Here is a 12,289-nt window from a genome sequence, read left to right as displayed (position 1 = left end):
CCAGTTTGGCTCAGTGGATAGAGCATTGGCCTGCGGAGTGAAGGGTCCCAGGTTCGATTCAAGTTAAGGGCATGTACCTTGGTTGCGGGCACATCAGCTGATCGATGTTTCTCTCTCATCGATGGTTCTAACTCTATCCCTCTCTCTTCCTCTCTGTTAAAAATCAATAAAATCTATATTTAAAAAAATTTTTTTTAAAGTCTATGTGCAAATCAACGGAATGGTGGTACAACTGGCCGCTCTGACCCACACTGACCACCAGGGGGCAGACGCTCAATGTAGGAGCTGCCCCCTTGAGGTCAGTACAATCCCCCGTGGGGAGCGAGGCTCAACCATAAACTGGGCTCATGGCTGGCATGCTCAGCGGTGATGGCAGGAGCATGTTCCACCTCCGTGGCAGCGCTGAGCAGCAAGTTGAGTGTTAAGGACCATCTAGCAGGCGGATGGTAAGGAACAAGGGTTTCTGGACTGTGAGGGCTGTCCACATGCCAACTTAGGCCCGCTCCCCCCCCCCCCCCCCCCCCCCCCCCCCCCGTGCACCGTACCTCTAGTTATAATATAAAAAGTAAACGTTCTGGCCCAGCCTATGTTGCTTAGTGGATGTGCATCTAACCTATGAACCAGGTTAGACTCCAGGTCAGGGCACAGGCCCTGGGGTTCCCCTTCAATCCTCAATAGGGGGCATGCAGGAGTCAGTGGAACATTGATTCTCTCTCATCACTGATGTTTCTTTCTCTCTCCCTTCCTCTGAAATCAATAAAATATTCAAAAAATAAATGTAGTTTCTCTTTTAAAAAAATCCTTATCCAAGGATATGATTTCCATTGATCTCAGAGAGAGTGAGTGGGATGGTGGGTAGAGAGACAGAGAGAGGGAAACATTGATATGAGAGAGACACATCAATTGGTTGCCTCCCTCAGGCACTCTAGGTGGAGGTTAAACCTTCCACCCAGGTTAGAGACCTGACAGGGAATTAAATCTGTGACTTTGTGGGAGGGATGACACTCTAACTCACTGAGCCACACCTGCTGAGCTGTAGATTTTGTTTTAAGGGACTTATAATAAATTTGAAGTTACATTATATTAGATATAACTGACAAATACATCGTGATGTAGAGAAGTTTATCTCAAAGGTATTTCACACCCTGTCCCCTTTGGCTCATTTGTCTGCATGTAGTGTCCTTCAGCTGGGCCTGCACCCTCTCACAGTCCGGGACCCCTTGCTCCTTACTGCCCACCTGCTCACTGCTCCTTACCCTTCAACTCCCTGCTCCTTAGCTGTGCCGAGGAGGTGGGAGACGCTCCCGCCACTGCCGCTGCACTCGCCAGCCATGAGCCCGGCTTCTGGTTGAGCAGCGATCCCCCTGTGGGAGCGCACTGACCAACAGGGGAAGCTCCTGCATTGAGCGCCTGCCCCCTGCTGGTCAGTGCGCATGATAGCGACAGGTCATTCTGTTCATTCCACCATAAAGGTTGCTTAGGCTTTTATTATATAGACTAGAAGATTCGTGCAAGAATGGGCCTTCCTTCCCCTGGCTGCCGGCACCACCTTCACTCCGGCCTGGAGCCGCCTTTCCGCCTTCTCATGCTGCCCAGAGGCCCGGAGCGGCTGGAGTGTTGCGGAACCCCTGTGTCATCACCATGGCGATTGTCTTGGCCGCTTGGCACCTATGTATGCAAATTAACCCACCATTTTTTGTTGGGTTAATTTGCATACTCACTCCTGATTGGCTGGTGGGTGTCAAGAAGGTATGGTCAATTTGCATCTTACTCTTTTATTAGTGTAGAATAGATTCTAAATGCGTGGTCACTGACTTACAAACTTCACTACTGGGAATGGAGGGGATGTGAACAAGCAGACATCACTGAGGCAGGGTGTTTCATTCCATTATCAGTTTTAAGGAGGAAATAAACAGAAATGTCTGAAAGTTGTAGATCACTTTTACCACATCATTTCCGGAGGTTGCATGTGCCCCTGTGGATTGTTTCCTGAGCCACAGAGAAGGCTCCTGTTTGATGCAGGTGAGGCTTCATCAGGGTCTCTGTTCAGGGCATTCTCCTCCGTTTCATTGGTGTGTGGATCTGTGCTAATGCAGGATCACACACACTTGCTTACTCTTGTTTTTTTTGTGTTTTTTTTTTAATATAGTTTATTGATTTTTCACAGAGAGGAAGGGAGAGGGATAGAGAGTTAGAAACATCGATGAGAGAGAGACATCGACCAGCTACCTCCTGCACACCTCCTACTGGGGATGTGCCCACAACCAATGTACATGCCCTTGACCGGAATCGAACCTGGGACCTTCCAGTCCACAGACCGACGCTCCATCCACTGAGCCAAACCGGTTTCGGCCTTACTCTTGTTTTGTAAAATGTTTTTCAGTGTCAAAAAGTGAATATCCCACTTTCCTATATTTAAAGTATTTTGCCTCTCCCGAATCTCTTTTGCTTAAATTACAGCCAAAATTGCCTTGGAATTTCCATCGGTAATCTATTTATTGTGTAGACACTTGGGACATATTAAGGAATGTCTTTCAGTTTATTTGTATCTGCTTTCTTTAGCATTTGTTGTGTGATTTTCAGTGTATAAGTCTTTCACCATCTTTGTAGAATGGATTGTCTTTATGTGTTTATATGTTTATTATATGTCATGTGTTTTCTGGCTTTGGGTGGCAATACTAAGAGGTGATATTTTATTGGCCTAAAGCCATTTAATTAATACAGTAGGTTAAATATAACCCTTTGTCTGGCTTACTCTAAATTATAGGTTTATGAACAGGTCATATCTTTAAAGTAAATAAAGATTTATACCACTGAAATGAATTTCTATATTTATGAAAATACTGGAAAATAATAAAAATAAAAACATGGTGATGGGACCTAGCTGGTTTGGCTCAGTGGGTAGAGCGTTGGCCTGCAGATTGAAGGGTCCCAGGTTCGATTCTGGTCAAGGGCATGTACCTTGGTTGCAGGCACATCCCCAGTGGGGGCTGTGCAGGAGGCAGCTGATTGATGTTTCTCATCCACGTTTCTAACTCTTTATCCCTCTCCCTTGCTCTCTGTAAAATATCAATAAAATATATTTTAAAAATGGTGGTGGGTCTAAGTAAAATGGTAACAGTTATTATTCTTATAACTCTGTTTTAAATATTGTTGATTTTAAATTGTTTTGTTTCCCAAATATAAGGAAAACTAACAGTAGACATTCTATATTAATATCAATGTCCCATTAACAAAGTTTTAGGGACTACTAAAGTAAAAATATTCATTTAGAAATGCATTCCCAGAACCCAGACTTCACAGACCACCACCTACAACTAGAAAATTTTTATCCCTTATAAAATAGTAAAATTAAAATCTTTTCCCCACTTGATGGACGGGGACCTTATCTCATCAAGTGCCTAACCATGAATGGACATCTGGGTCTGTCTCTGACACCCCATCCACCTGCTTCCCTAACTCAAGCTGCCTCTCCATTCAGATGGGGGGACAGGGAGGGGCTGAGAGAGCAGGCTGCCCTTCCCCTCCCCCTCCTCACTGAGGGTTTAAGGATCCAGGCAAATCAGAGGCAGAAAGTTTCTGGTTTCAAACCCAGTCTGCCCGCCTTTTGAATTCTCTGTAACTTCCCTGTGAGAATGTGTTACCGGCTGTGAAGATCCTGGAAAGACACCTCCTGGGACATGTGCAGCTGAAGGGCAGGCCCGCCAGTAGCTCTCAGCACCGCCTCTGGGATCTGGAAACTTCTGTGTGAATTCCAGATGCCTCCTCCCCTCTTTATGCTTTGCCACAGCTGCCATTTACTCGCTAGCACCCCAATAAAAGAACAGCCCCTCTATCTGGGGAGCCTTGTGCCATCAGAGGGCACCTGGCCCTTTCCTCCCTTTAAAGAAGCAAAATACCCGCCCTCTCTGCTCCTGTCTCTTCTCTCCCTGGTGAATCCTGTCACAGCCGCGTCACCAGCCAAACCCCAACAATGACGGGGGAACTCCCCCAGGAGGGGCTGTCCCTGTGGGAGGAGGTGAGGGACCCAGGGCTGCCCCCTCGCTCCTGCCCCGCCCTCCCGCCCTCTGTCCCCGCACAGGCCCCGCCCCCACCGCGGAGCCGCTCAGCTCAGGCGCTGGCCCCGCCCATCCCGCGGGGAGGCGCATGCGCAGTTTTTTGCCAACGGAAGAGGCTGTAGCGGGGAAGGTGGCGGTTTTTCCTGAGGAGGGTGTTTGTTCTGCTCTCCGTCCCCCTCCCCGCAGGGAAGGCTGAGGGCGCTGCGGGCGCTGAAGTCCGTGGTGAGGTCCCCGCCCCGGAGCCCCTCACAGCGGTGAGTCCGGTCCCGGGCGGCTGCGCAGTGGAGGCGCCGCGTTCCTTTGGGGGAAACTGAGGCCCGGCCCGCGGTCTCTCCGCCTGTGGCTGTGGCCCCCGCCTGCCGCGTGGTTTTCCTGCTGAAAACCATCCCCGGGGCCGCCGGTCCCCCCGCGGGGCTGGGAGTCTGGGTCAGGGGGTTCCCGCCCTTTGCGCCCCGCCCCCGCCCGGCGCTTTCCGCCCACAGAGCCCGGATGGCTCCGGCCTGGGGGTCTGCTCCCCGCCTTCCTAGGCCCCCCCATTAATAAGGGGTCTGAGTGCCCGGGGAGCACAGTGTCCATGGGGTGGGGCTCAGGGGAAGAACGCGGTGTCCCCAGAAGAGGTGACCTGCCCGCAGGGAGGGCTTTGTGGGGGCGGTGACTGCGGGGGGCGGGGACCCGGGCTGGGGGGTCAGGAGGGGGAGGGAGAGAGACAGACACGTGGGAGGAGGAAGGGCGGTGAGGGGTCCGCAGAGAGGGGCCCATAGGGGTGTTACAGAAGAAGGGAGAAAAACCAAGCCACTCTTAGAGAAAGGAAGTTGCATTTTAATTATTAAATTCTGCACAGGCCCAGAGAAAAATGCCTTTCAAATTCTGGGCCCCTAACGCGGAGGAAACTTTTCCTGTTTATAATTTTGTTTAGCTCTTTTGTCTCCCAAATTTGGAATGGGCCTCCAGGGCCTCCTGAGAGAGAAGGCCTGCGGGCTGGGAGGGGCCTGGAGACCGCATCTCACCGCCCGGCCTGGTGTCCGCACTGACCGCTCTGTCTGGGGCACAGTCCGCGGCCTCTCTGAAAGGGTAGTAGCCTTATTTTAAGCAAGCAAGGATTTACATAAGCCCAAATAGCAGGGTTAAAATGTCCCACAGCAGTTTTTATATAAGATGGGTGCTTCAGGGGGTGTGGGAGGGACTGGACGGCGATGGTGGGAGTGAGGGGGGAACTCGGGAAAGCAGCCTGAGGAGGAGGGAAGTGGGGAAATAGGGGGAGGGGAGCCCAGAGAGAGGAGGGGGCTGAGAGGGAGAGGGTCCTGGTGAGCACAAGTGGGGGCCGCACAGGAGGAGGCAGGTCAGACGGAGACACTGGTTCAGAGAAGAGTTGGGGAGCGAGTGCAGGGACGGAAAGGGGGGCTTAGGGAGGAGGGAGCAGAGGGGAGCAGCGCGGAGTCCCCAGCTGTGGGGAGCAGCACAGACTGTACCGGGCAGCAGCGGGGACACGGGCGTGGGGAGGGACAGACGCGGACGTGTGTGGAGATGGAGCGATCAGAGACCAGGAGAAAGAGCACCGGAAGGGAAATAGGTTTCAGGAGGTTCATGGTCCAGGTGTAGGGACAGACAGAAAAGGGGGGAAAGAGCAGGGGAGGGGGGGGGGGGACACAGGAAAGGACCACAGAGGAGAGAAAGGAACAGGGAGACAGAGACAGATCCATGGACAGAAATACATGGTAGTGGGAGGAGGGGAACCCTGAACTGGGTGAGGGGTGAGCTGATGGGGTGTGGATGATTTAGTTGTGATTTATCGGCTTATGGCTCTGTGTGTGTGTGTGTGTGTGTGTGTGTGTGTGTGTGTATTTTAAATACATTTCTGTTGATCTCCCTGAGGCATGGGAGGGAGAGAGAGAAACTTCAATGACTAGAGAATCATTTGTCAGCTACCTCCTGCTCGCCCTTCACTGGGGATCAAACCTGTAACCTGACCGTATGCCCTGACTAGGAATGTAACCATGACCTCCTGGTCCAAGCTCAGCCAGAGAGCATGCTGCCTAAGCATGGCTTTATATAGTTAATTTAACAGCTGAATTGTCTTAGTTATACAGATTGAGTGACAATTATAAATCTAGAGTTTAGAAGGCTTGGGAATTTTACAATAATTTGCTTCCAATTGTAACCCTTATTCACTCAGAGGGGAGGGACTTGTCTGTTGGTCATGGGTCCCGTGTCCTTTCCTGGGATGGCAACGAGGAGGTGACCTGTGTCTGTCACCACCTGATGCTTTTTCAAGGAATTTTAGAAGCCTTACCTTTGTTGCTGTGGTGTTTTGTTAGTGTGTGTGTGTGTGTGTGTGTGTGTGTGTGTGTGTGTGTGTTACTTCCATGGATTTACTTTTTCTATGTGTGACACTTAATTTATTATTTAAAAACATCCTGAGGTAAATCCTCTGGGTCTTCTCAGATCCCCTGAGGAGCTTTGAGAAATGCCCTCAGGCCCTAGCCGGTTTGGCTCAGTGGATAGAGCCTGGCCTGTGGATTGAAGGGTCCCAGGTTGGATTCTGTTCATGGGCATGTACCTTGATTGGGGGCACATCCCCAGTAGGAGGTGTGCAAGAGGCAGCTGATTGGTGTTTCTCTCTCATCAATGTTTCTAACTCTCTGTCCTTTCCTCTCTGTAAAAAATCAATAAAATATATTTTCTTAAAAAAGAAATATCCTCAGGTGCGCTTTTCCCCATGGAGGTGGACAGCTGCTCTGGGTGGGGTAACATTGGTTACTGAGGTACTACAGGTGATGGAAGGTGAGGACAGGGATTAGCAGGACGCCTTTGTGAGAGTGAGGAGCAAGCTTTGTTCAGGGGAGGTAAGGGGGTGCTCTGTTTGGTTTGGGGGGTCAGGACAGCAGCTCACGTTCTCATTTCGGTAGGAGTTTGTGGATGTCTTTGGGAGGAGAGACACATGAAGACATACACTCAACAACTCCCAGTGTGGTCTCCATGTGGGAGCTCATTGTTCCTGACTCTCTCCTGTGACCGAGGACAGGATGGGGTGGCCTTTTCCTCATTTCGAGGTCCTTCTGCCTGTGCATATGAGGTGAGCTGATTAACAGGCTGTGCTGGCTTCTTTGAAGGCACATTCTGTGACTCCTCAGCATTGTGTCACCTGAGACAACATCCCAGACCCCATCGGGACCAGGACCACATGGCTGCTTCTCGGGTAAAAGATGTGTCCTGGGTCACAGGCTGTGTTTGCTTTTCCTCTGACATCTGGTGATTTATTTCTCTAGTTCCGATGTTCTTGCCTTTGCATGTTGTTTTTCTTTCCTTTTTTCATTATTTTTTTCATCATAGTCATTGTCAACACTTTCTATACTTCTCTTTTTTCATAATTTCTCCTTTTTTTTCCTCCCTCTTTGTTTTTTTTTAAATATATTTTATTGAATTTTTACAGAGAGGAAGGGAGAGGGATAGAGAGCCAGAAACATCGATGAGAGAGAAACAACAACCAGCTGCCTCCTACACACCCCCCACCGGGGATGTGCCCGCAACCAATGCACATGCCCCTGACCGGAATCAAACCTGGGACCCTTCAGTCCTCAAACTGACGCTCTGTCCACTGAGCCAAACCGGTTTCGGCTCTCCCTCTTTTTTAAAATATATATATATATTTTTATTGATTTCACAGTGGAAAGAAGAGGGAGACAGAGTCAGAAACATCAGTCAGCAGAGAGAATCATTGATCAGCTGCCTCCTGTACACCCCCACTGGCTATCCAATGTGAAACCTGCAATGTGTAGCCGAAACCGGTTTGGCTCAGTGGATAGAGCGTTGGCCTGCGGACTGAAAGGTTCCAGGTTCGATTCCGGTCAAGGGCATGTACCTGGGTTGCGGGCACATCCCCAGTGGGGGGTGTGCAAGAGGCAGCTGATCGATGTTTCTCTCTCATCGATGTTTCTAACTCTCTATCCCTCTCTCTTCCTCTCTGTAAAAAATCAATAAAATATATAAAAAAAAAAAAAGAAGAAGAAGAAAGAAGAAAGAAACCTGCAGTGTGCCCTGACCAGGAATCCAACCCTGCCCTCCTGGTTCATAGGTCAGCCATCTACCTCTCAGCCACACTGGCCGAGCTATAATTCTCTTCTTTGTCCCAGAGCCTTCTCTACCTTCATTTCATGCAGCCTCCCCAAGTCAGGAAGGATTACCACCTTTAATTAGTGACTTTCAACTACTCAAAACATCCCTTTTGTGACAGATTAAACTTGGAAGGCAGCCATGTCTGACATCCCTACTGGGATCAATCAGAGGCTCGGGTATCAGTGAAGGAGGCAAATGTAGGTGTTAGGTTACAGTGGCTGCAGCATCAGCTCTAGATCACAGGTAAGAAGATGCATATATGCCCTAGCTCACTGGTCGGCAAACTGCGGCTCCAAAGCCACATGCGGCTCTCGAGCCACAGTTTGCCGCTCTGTTGACTAATGAGTTTGCCGACCACTGCCTTAGCTGGTCTTGATAGAGCCTTGGACTGCAGACTGGAAGGACCCTGGTTTGATTCTGGTCAAGAGCCCATGGTCAGGTTGCAGTCTCAATCCCCAGTAGGGGGCGTGCAGGAGGCAACCAATCAATGATCCTCTCATCATTGATGTTTCTATTTCTCCCTCTCCCTTCCTCTTTGAAATCGATAAAAAATATATTTAAAAAAATAAAATGATGCACATCTTACTGCTCAGAATAGCTCAAAAAGTTCTGAAGAGAGAAGAGTAAATAGAATAAACTTGCTCACTTGATTAGTACAAAAAACTTGGTATTGAAATGTACCAGTAGCTTATGGAACATGAGAGGTACACGTGGATTGACACTTGCAAAAATTAATGTTTATTTGTGACCATTTTCACATAATTATTTCCTTATTGATGTATCTTTGCCAGGAATGTCAGCAGTGGTGACCTGGCCTTTCCTGTGCCTCAGTCACCTGATGCCCTTGTCCCGTCCACGTGATGTTCATGTGGCAGAGGTGCTCCCCTCTCTGTAGAGTTGATGGCCTCCCTTTCTCTGTACGAAAGGGTTAGTAGGGCTTTGTTGAGAGATGTGCAAAGGCCGTCACATGGCACCAGGAAACGCCCCGCTTCTTACTTTCTATTTGCTTTGGAAAATAGACGCTTTGCTTTTCTTTCCTACAGATCATTGGCTTTTCTCATAGGCCTTTAACCAATCAGGCCGTGTTCCTGTAATATTCCTTATATTCTATACTCATGTCATGGACATACTGTACATGATCACTTTTTGAATATTTTGGAATGTTTACAAGAATCATACAAATATATTTTCAATTCAGTTAAATTTCTATGATTGTAGCTCTCCACTAATATACAGAAATTTTCCAATAAATGAGTGTATATGAAAAAATAGGTCTAATTTGTTTTCCATCATAATGTGAATTCCTCTCCTTATTGTGTTTGTAATACTCAGGGTATCGTTCACAAATAAATTCATGAAATTTATGCAATCACAAAGTAATCTTGATTTTATTGATATGACAATTCTGTTTTCTATCTCTTTTATAGTGTACACTAGAGTTCCGGTGCACGAAATTCTTGCACTGGCGGGGGGTGGGGGGTGTTTCTCAGCCTGGCCTGTGCCCTCTCACAGTCCGGGAGCCCCGTGATTGATTGCCCCAAAGAGGTAGGCCCTGCCCACCTGGCCAGGGCTCCATGATGGTCCCCCCTGCTTGCCCCACCCCATCCCCACCCCACCCACTCCCCACCACCCCTGCAGAGGGAGGCCCCGCCAACCAGTAGGTGGCCTGGGCCTCCCTCTGTAGGGCGATCATGGGGCAATAGTTGGGCCCCCAACCAGTCACATCTCACCCATCTTGGCTGGCCTGGTGCCTGTGCGTGTCATAGCGTGGTCGTCTGGATGTTCGTTCTGCTGTTTGGTTCTTGGATCGATTTGCATATTATGCTTTTATTATTGTAGATAGTTCTCATAGGTGTGTCAGACTCTGCATACCATGTTAACATTATTTGAGGTATTTTTTTCTTACTTGCTTAGCCTGTCTTTATTATTCTTTGTAGTTACAGAAACTACTGTGAATATTCGTGAGGTTTTTTTATTTTTTTTAATTGTAAGGATGACAGAGGAGAGGGAGAAGCAGAACTGAGAGTCACCAGCTGTGGGTAACAGGACAGACTGTAACAGGGACAGCAGAGGGGACACAGAAGTGGGAAGAGAAAGACCCAGGTGTGCACGTAGATGGGAGCAATCAGAAAGACCAGGGAGAAAGAACAACTGAAGGTGAAATAAGGTTTCAGGAGTTTAATGATCCAGGTGTAGGGACAGAAATAAAGAAAAAGGGAAAAAGAGCAGGGGAGAGGGAGGCAGAACATAGGAAAAGTCCAGCCAGCATGGTTCAGTGGTTGTAGGTGGACCTATGAACCAGGAGGTAACAGTTCGATTCCTGGTCTGTTCTTTTTGTCTTAGTTCACACTGGGGGGCTTGCAGGAGGCAGCCAATCAAGGAGTCTCTCTCATCATTGATGTTTCTATCTCTCCTCTCCCTTCCTAACTGAAATCAATAAAGTATATATTAAAACATAAACAAAAAATATAGGAAAAGACAACATTGGAGAGAAAGGGAACAGGGAGACAGAGACAGATCCATGGACAGAAATACATGGTAGTGGGAGGAGGGGACCCTGATCTGGGTGAGTGGTGAGCTGATGGGGTGTGGATGGTTACGTTTTGATTTATCGACTTGTGGCTTTATATGTTTAAATAGATTTGAATAAGAATTACAGATCTCCAATTTATAAAGCTTATGAATGTTTTATAATTATTTGACCCATTTGCAACCTCAATCACACAGAGGGAGAGACTGGTATGTTCCTGATGGGCCCCTTGTTATGTCCTGGGAATGCAAGAAGGAGGTGACCTGGGACAAGATATGACTGAGTCTGATCTTTTATGAAGGAATATTAAAAGCACTGGATCTTTTTTTCTGTCCCATGGATTTGCATTTTCTATCTCTGATATTTAATTTATGTAAATAGTCATTAATTTCTGAAATTATCGTTGGTAACATCTTACAAGCACCTCTTATCATTCTTTTGTTAATATAAGGCAGTCTCTCCCTTTTTAAAGCTTTAAACCTAGAAATCTTTACATTAAAAGAAACAACCCATTTGTTTTTGGTTTTAAATATATTGTGTGTAGTTCAGATTCTGAGCTCTGCATCTTTCTACTGTTTATCATATGTGGAAACTTCCATTGGCACTTAGTAATATGAGGCGATCTCAGCGTTCACTTGGTAAGGATGTCAATGGTCTTCACAGTCGGGAGCTAGTTGTGTGATTCGGTCTAATGTTGAGCACCTCTTTCCTTCCCTTCATGTGATTTGTTGTCTTAGTGTCTGTGAGCCACAAAGGAGCCGTTTTCCTAAGTCCCTCTGGTCCATTCTCTGAAACTATTGAAAGGTGGACTGGAATGAACTGGAACGTGGTTCCCACAGAGCCCCTCTATTCATGGTGAGGTCATTTGATGAGCATATTTCAATAGGTAATTTTACCCAAAGGCTTTAGCATGAAGATCTATTCTCCGTAATTTCCTGGGAAAGGAGGAAGGAAATCCGCCTGGGAAACCTGCACGTGTACAAGTTCCTGCTTCACCCCCTCCCACTACCCAGAGGTCTCAGGTGAGCTTTGTCTGGTGTCTGTGCCCAGCGCTACTGAAACTGCTCTGGGGGACCCTCCCAGGCCCCAGGAGGGAACTGGTTAAAGATGCCAGGACATGGGCCCCAGGGCAGGCTTTTTCAGGGGAGGTAATGGTGTTGTGTTGGGTTTGGGGTTCAGCAGAGCAGCACATGTTCTCACTGCTGTAGGAGTTTGTGGAAGTCTTTGGGAGGACAGACCCATGAAGACAGAATAAAACCCCTCACAGTGTGGTCTCCATGTGGGAGCTCATTGTTCCTGGCTCTCTCCTGTGACAAAGTGTGTCTTTTCCCTCATTTCCAGGTCCTTCTGACTGAGTGTGAGGTGAGCTGATTAACAGGCTGCGTGGTCACCTTTGAAGGCACATTCTGTGACTCCTCAGCATATTGTCACCTGAGGAAACAACCCAGACCCCGATCAGGACCAGGACCACATGGCTGCTCCTCAGGTAAAAGATGTGTCCTGGATCACAGGCTGTGTTTGCTTTTCCTCTAACATCTGGTGATTTATTTCTCTTTTCCTCCCTAAGCCTGTTTCCCTTTCTGCTTCC

General features: G+C 48.1%; 1 protein-coding gene across 14 annotated transcripts in view; it reads left to right on the top strand.

The window, feature by feature from the left end:
- LOC307116464 (uncharacterized protein) overlaps positions 1-12,289 on the top strand; it is a 204,750-nt gene that overhangs the window by 49,932 nt on the left and 142,529 nt on the right. The window contains exons 1-2 of one of the 14 annotated variants that reach the window (XM_079800488.1): positions 4,173-4,312; positions 12,043-12,187. The exons of 7 other annotated variants lie outside the window; for them this stretch is intronic. In XM_079800488.1, coding sequence (XP_079656614.1) covers positions 12,173-12,187 — 15 coding nt within the window. In that variant the 5' untranslated portion in view covers positions 4,173-4,312; positions 12,043-12,172. Of the gene's footprint in view, positions 1-4,172; positions 4,313-5,757; positions 7,255-8,029; positions 12,188-12,289 lie in introns of those variants that run through there. 6 more of the 14 variants (XM_079800477.1, XM_079800489.1, XM_079800486.1 and 3 more) reach the window with 6 other exon arrangements.

This window comes from Cnephaeus nilssonii, assembly GCF_951640355.1.
Source record: "Cnephaeus nilssonii genome assembly, chromosome: 20".
Classification (NCBI taxonomy): domain Eukaryota; kingdom Metazoa; phylum Chordata; class Mammalia; order Chiroptera; family Vespertilionidae; genus Cnephaeus; species Cnephaeus nilssonii.
This window is presented reverse-complemented; position numbering and strand designations above follow the sequence as displayed.